General features: G+C 31.7%; 1 protein-coding gene across 1 annotated transcript; it reads right to left on the minus strand.

Moving 5' to 3' along the window:
- Window positions 1–5,124: 5,124 nt before the first annotated feature.
- On the minus strand, window positions 5,125–11,235 carry LOC105798203 (wall-associated receptor kinase-like 1). The gene is made up of 4 exons (XM_012628189.2): window positions 10,467–11,235; window positions 8,562–9,347; window positions 6,712–6,885; window positions 5,125–6,481 (listed from the first exon to the last, which is right to left on the minus strand). Exons 1-4 carry the CDS (start codon window positions 11,158–11,160, stop codon window positions 5,280–5,282), a joined length of 2,856 nt encoding a protein of 951 aa, XP_012483643.2. The 5' UTR covers window positions 11,161–11,235; the 3' UTR covers window positions 5,125–5,279.
- Between the last annotated feature and the right edge of the window lie 9,007 nt (window positions 11,236–20,242).

Here is a 20,242-nt window from a genome sequence, read left to right on the forward strand (position 1 = left end):
ATTTTAATCAATTAGGATCTTTTAATAGTCTTTAATACATATGATGTTATGTAATGCATGAAATGAATGCAAAAAGGCACCAATTCTAATTCAATTCCATTTAGAAAACTTTACTAGAAAACAAATTTCTTTACATAAAATTGGCTACAAATAAGGCTTTGCCCCAATGCTCAAAGCTTTAATCTTCCTAAGTAATGAAGCTAGTTCTTGCCCCCGATCTGATTCAAGTTCGTACTTCACACTCAGCGTATCGGCTTGTACTGCCAAAGTCTACAAGTGATCAGCTACCTCTCGAATCTGAACCACGGCTTCTCCCATAATGTAATCCTTGTTACTAACTTGGTTCTGAAAATAGTGATGTTGTTCATTCTGACACTCTTCACTTGCTTCAAGGAATTCAATCCTACTTTCACAATTTTGTAGTGCCATCTCTAATTCTTCTCTTCTTCTTTTCATCTCTTCAATCTTGCTTAAGCTCCTCTCAGCTCCCTTGCAGAATTATGATTTCGGTATTGATGAAGAGATCTTTCCAATTCAACCACTCTAGCCATTAATTCCCTTTTTTCATTTCGACTTTCTGACAGTTTTTTCTCTAGGGTCTCATTTTGCGTCTGGGCCTCCTGAAATTTCCTTTCCCATCTATTAGCCTTGATCTTTTCCTCTTGGATTTCTTGATGTCACTGTTTTGAAGTTTTCCCCAACCTAGTAGTTCTCATTGAGAGACGCAACTTATTATAGTCTGTCTTCAAGTTATCTAAATCTTTCTAAGCCTTATTCTTCCCTTTTCTTAACTTCTTAGTTTCTAGCTTTTAAATATCAATGTCTAGTCTCAAATTCATCTTCTCTTCTTCCATGTGGTCTATCTTTTTTTCTAACTCTAAATTTCTTCTATCAAAATCCTGCATTATAATTTCTAGCTCGGAGGGGACAACTCACAAGAGCTTTTCTATTGGTTGATTATCTCTCTGACTTGGCCCGAGGATATTATCATTAATTCTCCTACCCCACCACTCAATATATTCAGGTGTCACCATCGGTCCTACTACCAATCTCTTCATCCGTTGAGTCTGGTTCCAGGCATTGGACATCTCTCAAATCTTCTTCTTGTAACCATTGCCTTTATATGAGAATTCGCACTGAACTAGTCCTTGGGTTGCGGGTACGAACTGGCTTGACCTATACTGTCTTAGTACTAGCAAAGGTGCATAACTAACAACTCCCCAAATCCTAAGTAGAGGGACCTAGTCGAAATCACCACATCTATATAAGATCTCATCTGGAAGCATCCAAGGAGCTCTCCATTCGATGTTATTTTCTTGAAGATTCTGAAGAATTGCCATCCATTTTTCTTCTAAAATATCACCCTGATATACTTCCCCAGTTTAGCCGAAGCTTAACACATCGATTCGCGATTATGGTTTTACCTTTCTCGTGGAGAGAAAAGTAATAAAAACCCAATGAGTTTCTTTGATTTTGGGTCTTTAATAGGTACAAGCTCTAGAAAACTATGAGCAAAGGTCCTTCATTGCGGCAACAATAATCAATCAAATACACCACCATAATCCACTAAGAGAACCCACAAAGTTGACCTGGAGCAATCTCGTACTCTTAGAGCAGATGGCAGAAAAACGTATCTAGGGCCAGATGACACCCAACTTCCAAGATGTGGAGGGGGAGCAAGAAACTGCCATCACTGGTGTCGCTAACCTATACGACCCATCAAGAACCGAGAATTCGTAAGCAAAGTTAGAGATTTGAATCCCTACGCACACAAAGCTCGATGCATCTCTTCATCTTTTGTAGTGCAGATGAAAAGGTTGGCTTCAATAAGGACCTTGGAAGTGCGCTCTCACGGTGGGCAACATGGAATTAACTGGCCATGAGCTCCTCTCATTCTCGACATATCTTTGATGTAGAAAGAAGAAAAAAAGATAGAGGAAATTTAAAACCTAAGACAAGGAGTTCTTGAGATTTACTTTGAAGAAAAGCTTTGATGATTCTAGTAACAAAATGCTAAGTTTGTGCATTTTAGGGTTTCAAAAAATCCCTTTTAAAGAACCCTCTTCCCCACGCTTTGACAGTTTAAATGATCGAGGGACATCAATGGTCGATATATACAACCGCGATTCACTGTACACATGGCGAAGCCGACACGATTCAATAGACACTACGATTCGCAAGCTATAATAAACGCAAAGTGATGGCCCTAAAGAGCGCCACTTTATAACCCTCCTTAGGCCTATTAAGGGCAACAGATTGTTATACACCAATGATCACCAACTGAAACCCATAGAACCGCCAGGGGAGCTCACAATATCAGCTCGCACGAGCCAAGGGGAGTTTGCGGTCTCAGTTCAGATCATATCTAAGGAGTTTACATGTAGGTGGTCGCGAGGTCTGGTAAGCGAGCTAGAATGCTACATGTGTCCATCAGGCTTGAGGCCTATTCAGAGCGTCAGTCCTATGAATAATGGAGTCAAGTCCATGAACAATGGAGTCAAATCATAAACAGTAATAGTATGTATAAATACTCGATTGTCCCTTCAATGGGACACAACACAGGATTACTCAACAAATAGTATTGAGAAATAAGGATAATTTATGTTCATCCTTCAAAACTTTTAAATATTTTAAATTATATTGTAAAATAGAAAGCTTGATATTATAGATTAAGTAAAATTATTTTCAAAAACTCATTAGATAATATTAATTCAATTCTACCAATAAGTGAATGAAAGAAGTGATACAAGACTTTTTCTTAAGTATGTATATTGAGTTGTAATATTAAAGTCATCATTGTTGAAACAGGAGCGAAGGCAAAAAAAAATTTTTGGGGGGGACCGAAATTAAATTGTAATTTTTACAATAGTAAAAATATAATTTTTAAAAAATTAAATCAAAATTTTATCAATTTTAGGGGGACAAAGTGTAATTTTAGCTTTACTAATTTAAAATATTAAAGGGCCAAAATGAAAAATTTTCTATTTTAAGAGGGCCCGGGGTCCCTAGTAGCTCCCTAGATTCACCCCTGAAAGAATTTTACTCAAATATTACTTTTAGCTCAAACAAAATTTAACTCAAACTATACAATAGATGAAAATATTTGTGATTAAAGTAAACTTTTATTAATTTTGTACTTTGTGTTATAATCAATCAAGAGGTATATAGGTAGATTTATTTAGTTCTTAAGTTGTCGATAAAGCTAGAAGGGAGGAATTAGCAAAAGAGTACTGTTAGCCCCTTGCCCAAAATAATGGGCATTATCCTTAGCGAGTGATAGCAAAGGTGATTGCTCTTTACAACTTGAGAAGAAATTTCCAAGAATGTCACTCTTGACCCTTTCTGATGACAAGAGATTCCACATTTTATTTATAGCCATTCAACATATAAGGTAAATTAGTATCACAAGTCTAAAATTTATTTATGCTATCAATACATGTGAGTATTTCTAGAAATTTGAGTGAAATATATCACATAAAAACTGATTTTTATGTAATTTTCGTGACAAAACTGGTATTGAGTTCAATAAAATAAAATCTGCGAATAGAGAAAACACTAGTAATTTGTCTCAAGTATTCCTTTTTGGATCTTGATTTAACCTGAACAAGAGCAGATGAAAATTTTCGTAGATAAAAGCCGAAGACGATATTTTGAAGTAAAGGCTCAACTCAATTTCCAAGTCATAGTCTTTTGTGGAAAAGTATTCTGAGTGGAAAAGTATCCAGAAAATGATAGAAAAGGCTTTGGGCCACAATTAAATCAACATATGTAAATTGTTATACGAAATTAAAGATGGAATCGTCAATGTCATGACATCAACGTCTTATTACTTTATACTCTAAAGAAAATTTTGTTAATTAATTACTACTTTAATTATCGACAATATTGCTAATTAATTTTAAGTTTGCACTTAGTACCCCTGCACCATGTTCCGTTTCTACGACTAATGATTTTCCAAAGAAAATTTTGATTTAAGGAGAAATTGCAATTTCGGATTCAATTTATATAAGAAAATTTCCTTTCTAAAAAATTGAGAACACTAAAGCTTAATCCAAATTAATTGCTAAGAAAAATAGCAGCCAACATGCATTTGTTTCATTGAAAATTAAAACCAAGGAGGTATCATTTTCAAGAAATATGGACCATAAGAAGATTCTCCTTTTATTATATACTATTGATACTAACAACAGAGAAATTTTCATATGGCAACAATTGCAACAACACCTTGACTGCTATACAAATCCATCAGTTTGGAAACTATAACGTATATGCTACTGCTAGATAAACAGTTTAGAAATATCTGCTCTCCAAAGTCTTCTGCTCTACCAAACATTAAATGAAACATGTTATACCAAAGACTAATAGAGGATCAAATTTAAATTAATAAAATGAATTAATTAAGTCCCATAAATACAATGTCTCTTTCATCAATTCTCATAAAGATGAAATGGTTAGAAAAGAAACAGTTTCTAAAAATGACTACGCCAAAAATGCCCAAACCATTATGAGGGTTTGATTATTTACAATAATCACCTCTTCTTATTTCATCTTCAGTGTTAGGGTCAACCTGATTAGGTAATAAACAAGTAAAAATAGCGAAAGAAATTGAAAATTTTAACACACAAATTCAACATGAAAAAATCCGTCCAAAGAAAATAAAAAACTATGGGGAAATATAATTTTACTAAAATTGCAAAAGAACGAAAAGTATAAAAGATAGAGATAGAAATTAAACCCCGAAAACTCATTAGAGATTAGAATTCATAACACGTTTAAAGAATTATTTGTTTTCGGGTTTTCGAGGTTTAGTTTTTATATCTATCTTTTGTACTCTTCGTTCTTTTGTTATTATAGTAAATTTAACTTTACCTGTAATTTTTATCCTCTTGAGTTTTTTTAAAATTAAAATTGTGTGTTCAATTTTTTAATTTCTTTTACTTGTTCCTTACTTAATTGGGTTGATCCCCAACATTTAGATATAAACAGAAGACCAAAAAGAGCTGTGGATAATTAGGGTTACTATTCTTCCGATTGATGGTGCCCTTGGATTTTGTATCCCTGTTTGGAGGTCTTTTTAATTAATGAATTCATCGACTTAGCAATAGAGAAAAAAAAAAAAAAACATATCCAGAACTTGTGTTAGAAATACCTTCAAGAGATAAAATAACATTGTGTGAAACAAGTATGAATTCTTGGGCAACCACAAGACTCCACCAGTGTGACAAATACAAAAGCTAAAGGCTATCAATCAAGATAAATTGTTTCAGGAGTGTTGGAAACTAGGAAGATGAATTTAACAGAAAAGTTACACTGTCGGTTGGAATTCTCCTGGACATTGAACTACTAGGATTGGTATCCCATGAATGGATCATGTCATCTGTTTCAGATTCTTCATCACCACAGTCTTCAATAACAGTTCCACCTGAAGCTTTAATCAACTCCAGCTCCATTACTACTTGTTTCATGGTGGGTCTTTTCTTTCCATTAAGATTCAAGCATCTTTTTGCTAGCAGAGCCACAACCATAATCTCCTGTTCTGGACCATCCTTTACTACCATTGGATTGAGAATGCTAAATAAGGAATTCTCCTGCATTGAATGCAAAAAATAAGATACCAAGCTTCTCACTTGTTCTGATTGGTTTGCGGAGATGGGTTTCTGTCCTGTTAAAAGCTCAATAAGTACAACTCCAAAGCTATAAACGTCACTCTTCTCTGTAAATTGATTTGTTCGAAAATATTCGGGATCCATGTATCCAAAAGTTCCTTGCACCCGAGTGGTTAAATGTGTCTGTTCAAGTGCAACTGATCTTGAAGTTCCAAAATCTGATACTTTTGCCCTATATTTATCATCCAAAAGTATGTTATTAGATTTGATGTCTCGATGATAAATAGGAGCAGAAGCAGCTGAATGCAAATAGAACAAGGCATTGGCAATTTCAATTGCAATTCGTAAACGCATTTCCCATGTCAATGGTAATTCTTCATTTTGGTTATGAATGAGATCGTATAATGTACCATTTGGGATGAACTCATACACCAATAGAGGAACTTCAGCCTCTAAACAACACCCTAAAAGCTTAACCACGTTCCTGTGATTAATTTGAGATAAAATTATCACCTCGTTAATGAACTGTTCAACCTTCTTTTCATCAAATTTCTTTCCTTCCACCATTTTGGATTTCTTAATAGCCACAATGCTTCCATCTATTAGCATTCCTTTATAAACAGTCCCTTGACCTCCTTGACCAAGGATTCGGTTTTCATTATAATGATCCGTCGCCTTTTCCATCTCTTTTGAAGTAAATAACTTAATTTTTTCAACATTACCTTCATTGCTAGACAAATGTTGTTGCAGTAACAAACCTCCATTCCTTTTGAAGTATTTCTGCTTCAGCATGATTTTTTGTTTTCTTTTGAGGACTTTGTACACACTCCATGTTGCGAGTAGTAGAAATAGTGTCCCAATACTAGTGCTGCAACCTATATAGATATAAGAAACATAGATAAAAGGTAAATCTGAAAATTAAAATCAACAATGAGAGAACCTTATCGCACCATCCATTGTATCGATATTCAACTCTTACAAATTTAATGATAAATAATTGTTACTGCCTCACGCATTCAAAAGTAAATATAACACACCTTGAATTGACATAATCCAATAACCATAATGATTCCACTTTAAAAACAAAGTGTAAATCAGCACGTACCTATAATAATACTTGTCAAGTCATGAGTATTTTGAGTTTGTTTTTTGCGCTCACAACGAAATCCCGTACTATTATATTCATAATGATTAGGAGGGCAAGACTCCGACGAGCAATAGTTGGTAGGGGTATTCAAACAAAGCATGCTACAATACTGATAATCCCCACAATTCCCATCTGTCATTTAAGAATTGAATAAAAAAGAAAAAAGGTTATAATCATATTATTCGGTTAAAGTATTTGAGAGGTCTTTATGCTATATAGATCGGATCAAATTAGACATTCTATTATTAAACGGATCAATTTAGTACTTATATTATTAAAATAATTAAATAAGTTTAAATTATAAAAGAGTTAACCTTTCTTGTATAAAAATGTCTTGATTTTTTTTCAAAATCTATTCTACTTTAAACAAAATATTTCATTTACGAATCATAAAAACTTTAAAATAATTAACTCTACTAAAAAAATATGTTAATTATATTTTAATTTGGTCTTCTTTGATTCTTTATAATAGTATAAGGATTAGATTAATTCATTTAATAGTAGAGGGACTAATTTGGTCAAATTCCTATAATAGAGAGACTCTTAGATGCTTCATCCATATAATGCAATAGATATTAAGTAATTAATGCATGCAGTGTATACATTTCTGGCACTATAGATGTTTAAGAATTTTTGCCAATAAAATATGCATAATTATATGCAAAAGTACATTTTTTAGAGATTCACTTCAATTGGTGTAAAATTAAATATATCAAGTATAAAATTAAAGTTGTTTTACTCGCTTTCAGTATCTCTTTATGCGGTTAATATTTTGACAATTCAACCGTTGAATTTAATATTTTATTCATATAAACCATTCATGTAAAATTTGATATAAATTAAAATTTCTAACTTTTGTTTAATATAAAAATATTCAACTGTTGAATATATCTTAATATATTGAGTATTGTAGATCAATACGATAGAAATATCAAATCGGTTTAAAATTTTTATGCATGACAAGTACAAATATAACCATAAATTCAACAGTTGGATTATTAAAATATTAATCGTATAGGAGGATACAAAAGGATGTAAAACAACTTTCATTTTATACCGTGTAAGTGAATTACTCCCCATATTTTTTATACACTTATATATATATATATATATATATATATATATATATATATATATATATCGAAATTTTACATACTTCATTAAATTTGATTTTGTATCTTGAATCTTGAACTAATTAATATATTTTAGTCATGATATACCTCAACCAATAATAACTAAATTATGATATACAAACGATGTAATTGAAAAAAACTTATGTAACAATTTATTTTAAAAATTATTGATATATAAAAAAGAGTCGATTGAAATGGTAAAGTTAACTAATAGCTACTAAGGTGTCTTTGTTCAAATTTTAGTATACTCATTTTTTAGATTTTAGATAAAATATAAAATGATAAAATACTCTCATAATAATATTTGTTCTTTTATAAAAGTAATAGATTTTCATAATTTTTCAACTGAGTCCATCTTGAGTTAATGGGTGACACCAACTCAAATAGCCCTTTAAAAATAATATTAATTTAAGGTACACCCATAATGGGATTGGAAAAATTTATGTAATAGACATATTTATTAAAAGCTTATATAAGAATTAAATGAATCAGTTGTTGAAATGATAAATGTTAAAGCTTAAAATTTTGAAAATCTCACAATCTTAAATTTATTATCGATTTTATATAAAAATTTAAAAAGATGTGAATACCCTTAATATAATGAAATTTAATTTGTTAAATAAAAAAAGATAATACAGATATAAAAAAATTTCCTTAAAAAAAATTAATTCATACCTTTGCATAACGTCGAATAAATGCGAATATCCCTATCACACGCACATAGATGAGTAGAGCTCAACCTCGACCAGCAATATTCACCATCGGATGTACAAGAAATGTTCAAACTACCATTCAAATAGCATTCTCCAATTAATGGTGTGCCCCATTGCAGCTGTGTTGGGACATGCGTCCTACTACTTATATCAGAATCTTCTAAATCATAGTCATCAGAAATCAAGGAAGCAAATCCGCATGATTTTTTCTTCCTATAATCACTAGAATCAACCCTATTACTCATGTTTATGTAGAATGAACTGAGACCCTGAGGGAAAAAAGCAAGACAACTAGCAACATGGGAAATCTTGTTATTAATCCTACAACTTGGTTGCAAACATCCGCCCAAAAGTTTATCTGTTTCATTGCCAAAAATAGTAATCAAATTACCGCAACCTGAAGAACAAAAACTGTTGTCAGAAGTTGAGTAGGAAAAGCGGGTGCCAGTTAGGTTGAGACTCATCCCATTGTAATGGTTCTTTCGACAGTTGAAGTAAGTTATTGGATGGTTGACCTTGATGGTGCCGTCCAAAAAATCAAAGTCCAGTATTTGTAGAATCATGTCATTTATGTTTAAGAAAGGAACTTTTCCCCCGTTGGCGGTTTTGTTGCAAATTACTTCAAACCAATCGTCAGTTTCATAATCTTGGTCCTTCATTCTAAAGGGGTAGTGAAAAGTAACATTTCCGCAGTACCATACCTTGTCGGTGTTGACGTTGATAGGTCCTAGTCCTGGTCTTCCACATACTGAGGATTTAGCAAAAAAAGGAGTAAATCGTAAAATCCACTAAATATATGTACAGGTGAGTAAAGCTCGATTAGATTTGAAAATATAAAAAAAATTCAAATTTCGAGTTAATCAAATTGAGTTATTCAAATTATTAGAGTCAATTCAAATAAGTAATTTGAGTTTCAAGTTCAAATCGAGTTGAATTTTACAATTAGAATAATTGAATAACAAATTGGTGTATATATCCTTTACGCCACTATTAAGTTTGAAAATGAGCAAATTGGCCTCTCTCAACAAAAATTTTAAAAAATTCAAAATAATTTTTAAATTTCAAAAATTTATAAAATTCCAAAATTTATATATTTTAAAAATTATAAGAAATTCTAAAATATATAAAGAAAGTTAAAAAGTAAAAATTTTCTAGAATAATAATTTTGGGACCTAAATAAGTTAATTAATGATTCAAGTTTATCATACTAAAGTATTTTTATTTTGCTTTGAAAAAGTTTTCAAATATATATGGTTTCAAATTTATGTGCTTTAATAAGGACTTAGTTATCTTTGTAACAATATTTTAATTTGACATGTTTAATTTTAATTTAAATCAAAAATTTCACTCGATTCGCTAGACTCAAATTTCATTTCACTCGACTTAATTCGAAAATTTTTTGAATTAAGTAAAGATAATAAAATAGGACTTGTCAACTCGATTAACTCGAATATATATATAACCAATATGAATCCAGCGGTGTCCTTGATCTCCCTAATTAAGTGAACAAATTAGTAAACTGCACCTTTCTGCCTCTTTCAAAAGAATTAATAATTTAATTCCATTTAAGTCCTCTAACCCTTGAATAAATGTAAAAATCACATTTTAACTCCTCTAAAAATAATAATTTAATTTAATTTAATCTCATTTAAGCATTAATTCAAGTTTTTGGAATACAAAACTTTTAGTTATAAATTTTTGAAAGCCAAAAATATTAATATACAAAATGAATGATCCTAAAAACTTTTTTTTAGAACTTATATGATTCTAAAGACTGATTTTAAACAATTAGCAAAATCTATATATTAACTGAATTAAGAGAAGAAGAATAAAAGCCAAGCAATTGAAGTGACAGCGCGTGACTGACCTCCGTCATCGCAATAGGTGGAATTCCAGTTGAGCACGGCGGGAACTTGCGTAGTTCCATTATTGATGCCAGTGGGTAATGGGTAAGCACTACGGAAAGAGTACTTGCTAAAGATGAAAGCAGATGCGCATCTTTTGCTGTCAGGATACATGGCTGTCATGTTGACGGTATAGGAAGTGAGATTTGCAGTAATTTGAGTAAAGCAGCCAGATTCAGAAGCATCATCGTCACACCTTGGCTGAATGCAGCCGCCAAGTGAAACAGCTTCGTTACTTAAAATAGTAGCCGAATTTCCGCAACCTACTGACCCGAAATAATTCCTCTTACTTGAGAAGAAAAATGGAGTGCCTAAGAGATTGACCCTCCCACTAACCTTGTTTATACTGTCACAATTAATGTAAGTAACCGGATTGTTGATGAGAATGGCGTTTGAATATAAGGCTTTTCCAAGTACCTCCAGATCGATGCCATTTACGTTTATGAATGGCTTTACCCCATTGAGGGTTGGGTTGCAAGTCACTCTAAACCAAGGTTCCGTATAGCAGGTGCTATGGATTCCAAAAGGGGATGGAATTGTAATATTTCCACATGCTTCTTTACCACAGGCAGGTTCTTGAGATTCTGCTGCTTGTAATATTGGGCACAACATGAAGAGGAGTAGGAGGATGAGGTAAAGCGGTAAGTGAAAACCCATTTGCGTTGTTATTTTGTTTGAGGGAAATGAATGAAGATTTAGATAGGGTTACTGTAGAAGTCGGGTTTTAAAGAAACAAAAGCAGGGTTAAGTAGCACCACGAGATTGTAAATTATATTTGTTAAAGTAGCACCACTACTCTTTTTCTTTTTAAAATTACCATCACTACTACATGTCAAAATAAATTATAATTTTTTACATCTAAATTTAGTAATATGATAAAAAAATATCTTTATTTATTTAAAAAAATTAAATTCGTGCTTTTATATATACTACTTGTTTCAAATTTATATAGGGTTCACTTCTATAAATATATTCATTTCTACCCCACTACGTCAATCCAACGAGTCTCTTATCCATTCTTATTCGATCATGAAAGAGGTAAGACAAAATAAAAATACTCACATTAAATTTAGAGAAAATCAAATTCGATTTAATAACTTCCATATCTAATATTTTACCGCTAAATTATATTCCTTTCCTGCCCCAATCAAGAAATAGGACCAACTATTGGACAAATGTGTTACGAAGCAAAATTTTCTTCCGTCAATGTGCTGTCTCATTTTGTATCCCTACAATCATTTCTTGGCAAGTGTATTAAAATTACTTTTAAAATAAAATTTGAAAGTAAAGGTTCAAAAAATATATAAAATTTAATAATTTCCAACACTTGTATCAAATTGTAGATATATTATATAAATTACACTTTATAAATGAATAAACAAATAAAACTCCGAACATCACAGATTTAATAATATACTGCACATTTCCTAAAAAAATAATGTACTCCACATGTTACAATGCATTTAAATGTGATATTTCAAAATCTGATACTTCTTTACCACAGGTAGGTTCTTGAGATTCTGCTGCTTGTAATATTGGGCACAAGAGGAAGAGGAGTAGGAGGATGAAGTAAAGAAAACCCATTTGCGTTGTTATTTGGTTTGAGGGAAATGAATGAAGATTTAAAGAAAGAAAGGATGTTTGAGTGAGAAGCAAATGAAAAGTATTTGGTCACACTTTCCTTGAAGTTCCAGTATAAGTGCATTTGATTTGAGAATAATTCATTAATTTGTAAAGATTGTTGGATACAATTTTCCAGCTGCACGTAAGAGGTCTCCAGTGAAAGAGTAGGTTACGTATAAAGAGTTAAGAGACAAATAAAAGGGAGAGTCGAGCCTTATATTCCTTCAAATATTTTTACAATAGCATTAAGAAATAAGGATAATTTATGTTCCTCCCTCCAAAACTTTTAAATATTTCAAATCATATTGTAAAATAGAAAGCTTGATATTATAGATTAAATAAAATTATTTTTAAAATTTTATTAGTTAATATTAATTTAATTATATTAACAAGTGGATGAAAGAAGTGATTAAAAAAAAACTTAATTTGAAATGAATAATCAATTTCAATTAAGTTTATACAATCCTAGTTGTCTATAAAGCTAGATAACAAAGAGTGAGCATTATCCTTAATGAGTGATAGCAAAGGTGATTGTTCTTTACAACAACTTGAAAAAAAATTCCGAGGAATGTCACTTTTGACGCTGTTCCTATGATTAGAGGTTTCGCATTTTTATTTATAGCCATTCAACATAGTTAGTATCATAAGTCTAAGAATTATTTATGTTACCGATATATGTGGGTATTTTTGACATTTAAGTGAAAATCTCAATAAACTCTCAAGTGAAGTTATATTTTATAATTTTTCTATTTTTAATAATCATTAGTATTTTATTTTTATATTTTTTATAAATTTGGGTAACTTTTACATTTTTAAAAATATTTTTAATAATTTGACATGTCACATCAACATGTTTTCACATGGTATTTCATATGCCAACTTCTCATGACTTCGTAAATCATGTAAACAACATATAATATTCAAATTAATCAAGAATTTTGATTTTTACTGAGTTCTTTTTACCATTTAATTGTATATTAATATTTATTACATTATTAAGAATTGGTTTTTATGTAATTTTTCTGACAAAATTCAATAATATATTATATAAGCATAGATATAACTTCATTAAAATCTGCGAAGAGTGAAAACGTTATTAATTTGTCTTGTAGCGACCTAAAAATTTTTGGCGTTGGGCGCTAGTCGAAGTAGTTATTGAAAACTTGAAAACCGAATCTCGATTTTATTTGAAAAAGGGGAGTCGCCACCTATCTTTTTTCTAGGTGTGATCGGACACCTAATAAATTCTCTTTTTTTTAAGAAAAATTTATTTTTTAAATTTTTCTTAAAAAGAGGTAATTTTTTGTCTACGTGAAAATCCAGAGAAAATTAGAGTTCGGGAGTCGGTTACGTGCGAGGAAGGTATTAGCACCCTCGCGACGCCCAAAATTGGTATCTCGTTAAATGCGCGTTGTCTTCACTTTCAAAAATACGAGTTCAATTTAATATTTAATCGTGATCCGATTAAAACACGAGAAATTTTTTTTTAAAACACGAGAATTTTGGAAACACAAAATTTAAAAAAAAACGAAAATTTATGAAACACGAGATTTTTTTTTTGAAAAAACGAAAATTTTCAAAACACCAAAATTTTTTAAAACACAAGGATTTTTGAAATACGAAAAATTTGAAAACAAGAAAATTTTTGAAATACGAAAATTTTAGAAACACGAAAATTTATAAAATACGAAAATTTTTGAAACACAGAAGTTTTTAGAAAACACGAAAAATTTTTGGGGGGGACCGAAATTAAATTGTAATTTTTACAATAGTAAAAATATAATTTTAAAAATTAAATCAAAATTTTATCAATTTTAGGGGGACAAAGTGTAATTTTAGCTTTACTAATTTAAAATATTAAAGGGCCAAAATGAAAAATTTTCTATTTTAAGAGGGCCCGGGGTCCCTAGTAGGGACCTAGATTCACCCCTGAAAGAATTGTACTCAAATATTACTTTTAGCTCAAACAAAATTTAACTCAAACTATACAATAGATGAAAATATTTGTGATTAAAGTAAACTTTTATTAATTTTGTACTTTGTGTTATAATCAATCAAGAGGTATATAGGTAGATTTATTTCGTTCTTAAGTTGTCGATAAAGCTAGAAGGGAGGAATTAGCAAAAGAGTACTGTTAGCCCCTTGCCCAAAATAATGGGCATTATCCTTAGCGAGTGATAGCAAAGGTGATTGCTCTTTACAACTTGAGAAGAAATTTCCAAGAATGTCACTCTTGACCCTTTCTGATGACAAGAGATTCCACATTTTTATTTATAGCCATTCAACATATAAGGTAAATTAGTATCACAAGTCTAAAATTTATTTATGCTATCAATACATGTGAGTATTTCTAGAAATTTGAGTGAAATATATCACATAAAAACTGATTTTTATGTAATTTTCGTGACAAAACTGGTATTGAGTTCAATAAAATAAAATCTGCGAATAGAGAAAACACTAGTAATTTGTCTCAAGTATTCCTTTTTGGATCTTGATTTAACCTGAACAAGAGCAGATGAAAATTTTCGTAGATAAAAGCCGAAGACGATATTTTGAAGTAAAGGCTCAACTCAATTTCCAAGTCATAGTCTTTTGTGGAAAAGTATTCTGAGTGGAAAAGTATCCAGAAAATGATAGAAAAGGCTTTGGGCCACAATTAAATCAACATATGTAAATTGTTATACGAAATTAAAGATGGAATCGTCAATGTCATGACATCAACGTCTTATTACTTTATACTCTAAAGAAAATTTTGTTAATTAATTACTACTTTAATTATCGACAATATTGCTAATTAATTTTAAGTTTGCACTTAGTACCACCTGCACCATGTTCCGTTTCTACGACTAATGATTTTCCAAAGAAAATTTTGATTTAAGGAGAAATTGCAATTTCGGATTCAATTTATATAAGAAAATTTCCTTTCTAAAAAATTGAGAACACTAAAGCTTAATCCAAATTAATTGCTAAGAAAAATAGCAGCCAACATGCATTTGTTTCATTGAAAATTAAAACCAAGGAGGTATCATTTTCAAGAAATATGGACCATAAGAAGATTCTCCTTTTATTATATACTATTGATACTAACAACAGAGAAATTTTCATATGGCAACAATTGCAACAACACCTTGACTGCTATACAAATCCATCAGTTTGGAAACTATAACGTATATGCTCCTTTTCTATTGGTTGATTGTCTCTCTGACTTGGCCCGAGGATATTATCATTAATTCTCCTACCCCACCACTCAATATATTCAGGTGTCACCATCGGTCCTACTACCAATCTCTTCATCCGTCGAGTCTGGTTCCAGGCATTGGACATCTCTCAAATCTTCTTCTTGTAACCATTGCCTTTATATGAGAATTCGCACTAAACTAGTCCTTGGGTTGCGGGTACGAACTGGCTTGACCTATACTGTCTTAGTACTAGCAAAGGTGCATAACTAACAACTCCCCAAATCCTAAGTAGAGGGACCTAGTCGAAATCACCACATCTATATAAGATCTCATCTGGAAGCATCCAAGGAGCTCTCCATTCGATGTTATTTTCTTGAAGATTCTGAAGAATTGCCATCCATGTTTCTTCTGAAATATCACCCTGATATACTTCCCCAGTTTAGCCGAAGCTTAACACATCGATTCGCGATTATGGTTTTACCTTTCTCGTGGAGAGAAAAGTAATAAAAACCCAATGAGTTTCTTTGATTTTGGGTCTTTAATAGGTACAAGCTCTAGAAAACTATGAGCAAAGGTCCTTCATTGCGGCAACAATAATCAATCAAATACACCACCATAATCCACTAAGAGAACCCACAAAGTTGACCTGGAGCAATCTCGTACTCTTAGAGCAGATGGCAGAAAAACGTATCTAGGGGCAGATGACACCCAACTTCCAAGATGTGGAGGGGGAGCAAGAAACTGCCATCACTGGTGTCGCTAACCTATACGACCCATCAAGAACCGAGAATTCGTAAGCAAAGTTAGAGATTTGAATCCCTACGCACACAAAGCTCGATGCATCTCTTCATCTTTTGTAGTGCAGATGAAAAGGTTGGCTTCAATAAGGACCTTGGAAGTGCGCTCTCACGGTGGGCAACATGGAATTAACTGGCCATGAGCTCCTCTCATTCTCGACATATCTTTGATGTAGAAAGAAGAAAAAAAGATAGAGGAAATTTAAAACCTAAGACAAGGAGTTACTGAGATTTACTTTGAAGAAAAGCTTTGACTGATTCTAGTAACAAAAATGCTAAGTTTGTGCATTTTAGGGTTTCAAAAAAAATCCCTTTTTAAAGAACCCTCTTCCCCCACGTTTCGACAGTTTAAATGATCGAGGGACATCAATGGTCAGATATATACAACCGCGATTCACCTGTACACATGGCGAAGCTGACACCAGATTCCAATAGACACTACGTATTCTGCAAGCTATAATAAACGCAAAGTGATGGCCCTAAAGAGCGCCACTTTATAACCCTCCTTAGGCCTATTAAGGGCAACCAGATTGTTATACACCAATGATCACCAACCTGAAACCCATAGAACTGCCAGGGGAGCTCACAATATCAGCTCGCACGAGCCAAGGGGAGTTTGCGGTCTCAGTTCAGATCATATCTAAGGAGTTTACATGTAGGTGGTCGCGAGGTCTGGTAAGCGAGCTAGAATGCTACATGTGTCCATCAGGCTTGAGGCCTATTCAGAGCGTCAGTCCTATGAATAATGGAGTCAAGTCCATGAACAATGGAGTCAAATCATAAACAGTAATAGTATGTATAAATACTCGATTGTCCCCTTCAGTGGGACACAACACAGGATTACTCAACAAATAGTATTGAGAAATAAGGATAATTTATGTTCATCCCTTCAAAACTTTTAAATATTTTAAATTATATTGTAAAATAGAAAGCTTGATATTATAGATCAAGTAAAATTATTTTCAAAAACTCATTAGATAATATTAATTCAATTCTACCAATAAGTGAATGAAAGAAGTGATACAAGACTTTTCTTAAGTATGTATATTGAGTTGTAATATTAAAGTCATCATTGTTGAAACAGAGCGAAGGCAAAAAAAATTTTGGGGGACGAAATTAAATTGTAATTTTACAATAGTAAAATATAATTTTAAAAATTAAATCAAAATTTTATCAATTTTAGGGGGACAAAATGTAATTTTACCTTTACTAATTTAAAATATTAAAGGGCCAAAATGAAAAATTTTCTATTTTAAGAGGGCCCGGGGTCCCTAGTAGCTCCTAGATTCACCCCTGAAAGAATTTTACTCAAATATTACTTTTAGCTCAAACAAAATTTAACTCAAACTATACAATAGATGAAAATATTTGTGATTAAAGTCAACTTTATTAATTTTGTACTTTGTGTTATAATCAATCAAGAGGTATATAGGTAGATTTATTTAGTTCTTAAGTTGTCGATAAAGCTAGAAGGGAGGAATTAGCAAAAGAGTACTGTTAGCCCCTTGCCCAAAATAATGGGCATTATCCTTAGCGAGTGATAGCAAAGGTGATTGCTCTTTACAACTTGAGAAGAAATTTCCAAGAATGTCACTCTTGACCCTTTCTGATGAAAGGGTTATAATCGTATTATTCGGTTGTTAAAGTATTTGAGAGGTCTTTATGCTATATAGATCGGATCAAATTAGACATTCTATTATTAAATGGATCAATTTAGTACTTATATTATTATAAATAATCAAATAAGTTTAAATTATAAAAGAGTTAACTTTTCTTGTATAAAAATGTCTTGAATTTTATTCAAAATCTATTCTATTTTAAACAAAATATTTCATTTACAAAACCATAAAACTTCAAAAATAATTAACCTATTAAAAATATATGTTAATTATATTTTAATTTAGTCTTCTTTAATTCTTTTTAATAGTATAAGGATTAGATTAATTCATTTAATAGTAGAGGGACTAATTTGGTCAAATTCCTATAATAGAGAGACTCTTAGATGCTTCATCCATATAATGCAATAGATATTAAGTAATCAATGCAGTGTATACATTTCGGGACTATATATGTTTAAGAATTTTTACCAATAAAAATATGCATAATTATATGCAAATGTACATATTTTTTAGAGATTCACTTTAATTGGTGTAAAATTAAATACATCAAGATAAAATTAAAGTTGTTTTACTCCTTTCATATCTCTTTGTACAGTTAATATTTTGACAATCCAACCGCTTTGAATTTAATATTTTATTCATATAAATCATTCATGTCAAATTTGATATAAATTAAAATTTTCTAACTTTTGTTTAATGTAAAAAATATTCAACCGTTGAATATATATTAATATATTGAGTATTGTAGATCAATATGATAGAAATATCAAATTGGTTTAAAAATTTACATGCATGACAAGTACAAATATAACCATCACTACACCAAAACAGGCTTTTAGTGGCATCTTTTGTGGCGTTTGGACGACAAACGCCGCTAAAGATCTAGCATTAGCGGCGCTCAGAATAAAATGCCGCTAAAGATCTAGCATTAGCGGCGCATTATATAAAGCGCCACAAAATATCTTACCAAAACGCAGCGTACGATCTTAAGGTATATTAGAATTAGTGGCGCTTACGCAAAAACGCCGCTAAAGCTTAGTATTAGCAGCGCATCGTCAAAGTGTTGGATCGTCGGCACCTCTATGGCGCAGCGAAAAATAATGATCCGGCGATCCTAACCAGGGATCCATGTGTGAGGAACGAATCGGAGTGAAAGAGGTTGCGAAATTACCTAATGTTTATTCAGAGTAGACAGCAACACCTAACAACGAGTAGTCTGATCTGCTGTCGAACCAAACCGCAATCTATCGTGATCCCGGCCTCTACGTAATCCACCTAGTTGACTACGAATGGAAGGAATCCCCAAAACAATTTTGAGAGTTATTTTTCTTTGACGGCTGCTAGACTCAAACAAAGAAAAACGGGATTATATATATATCCTTTTGTTTTAGGGTTTTTAAGAATTAAATAAATATAATAATATTTTAAACCGAAAATCATAATTACATTAATTATAATATAAGTTCGGTAAACCATATATTTATTTGAATTCTTATGCTAACCAAATTCATGTCCTTACTATACGTACAACAACCTTGTACATAATGTGTTGAAATTTGATTACCGAATTAAATTAATTCTATAATTAATTTAATTCAAGTGACCCAAAAACAATACCAACTATGGTTTATTCCGTTCATTTCAACTATAGGGTGTGACCAGAGATTCTTGTAACGTTAGCGTAACACTAGAACGATTCTAATGCGACGAACAATGAGTGGCATCTAGCAATGCATCATTGCTACCTAAGTCACAAGAGATCATGATTCGACATAACCTTTTTATGATTAACCTTTTATGCAATAATCCTTAAGTCCTTTATCTCTGGATTGGACACAAGTCATGGAATAGTCACACTTGCATTGTCCATTCCATGTTCCTTGATATCTTAAGCAGACTACGATATACAAATAAGTATGACATCTAATATCAACTTATTTGAGCACGACCATGCATTTCTAGTCTCACTTAATCAAGTGGCCTAAGATATTACTCCCATTATGTAGGAGGGACTTATCCTATATCGACCAACCATATCCCTCTACATAGATTGTGGTATATCCAACATCAGTCTTTATAGAACAACCAGTTACGGTGCACGTTTGACTGTATCAAAATATACAACTTACGATGTTGGGATTATGATGATCTCAAGTCTGAGGATCATATAAATATTAATCATTATGAGTAATGTCGTGACAATTACATAATAATCCAAGAAACATACTCATAACGGGTCAGTCCAATATGTTGTTCTCTAACACACATATTCATGTAATGATTCTGACATTCCGTATCAATGACAACTCTTTATCATCAATCAACTACACGTTAGTCTTAATGCATTATCGTTGTCCTATCCAACAATAATACTTGACTAAGGAACTTTTAAGAATAATCATACTATTCTCAGGACATTATTATAAAACAGTTTATTTATATACACAGAAAAGAAACTGAAATAATAATGGTAACGCCTTATATTAATAAACATGATAAATCAAGTATGTTATTACAACCA

This window comes from Gossypium raimondii, chromosome 9 (genome assembly GCF_025698545.1).
Source record: "Gossypium raimondii isolate GPD5lz chromosome 9, ASM2569854v1, whole genome shotgun sequence".
In the NCBI taxonomy this organism is placed as follows: Eukaryota; Viridiplantae; Streptophyta; class Magnoliopsida; order Malvales; family Malvaceae; genus Gossypium; species Gossypium raimondii.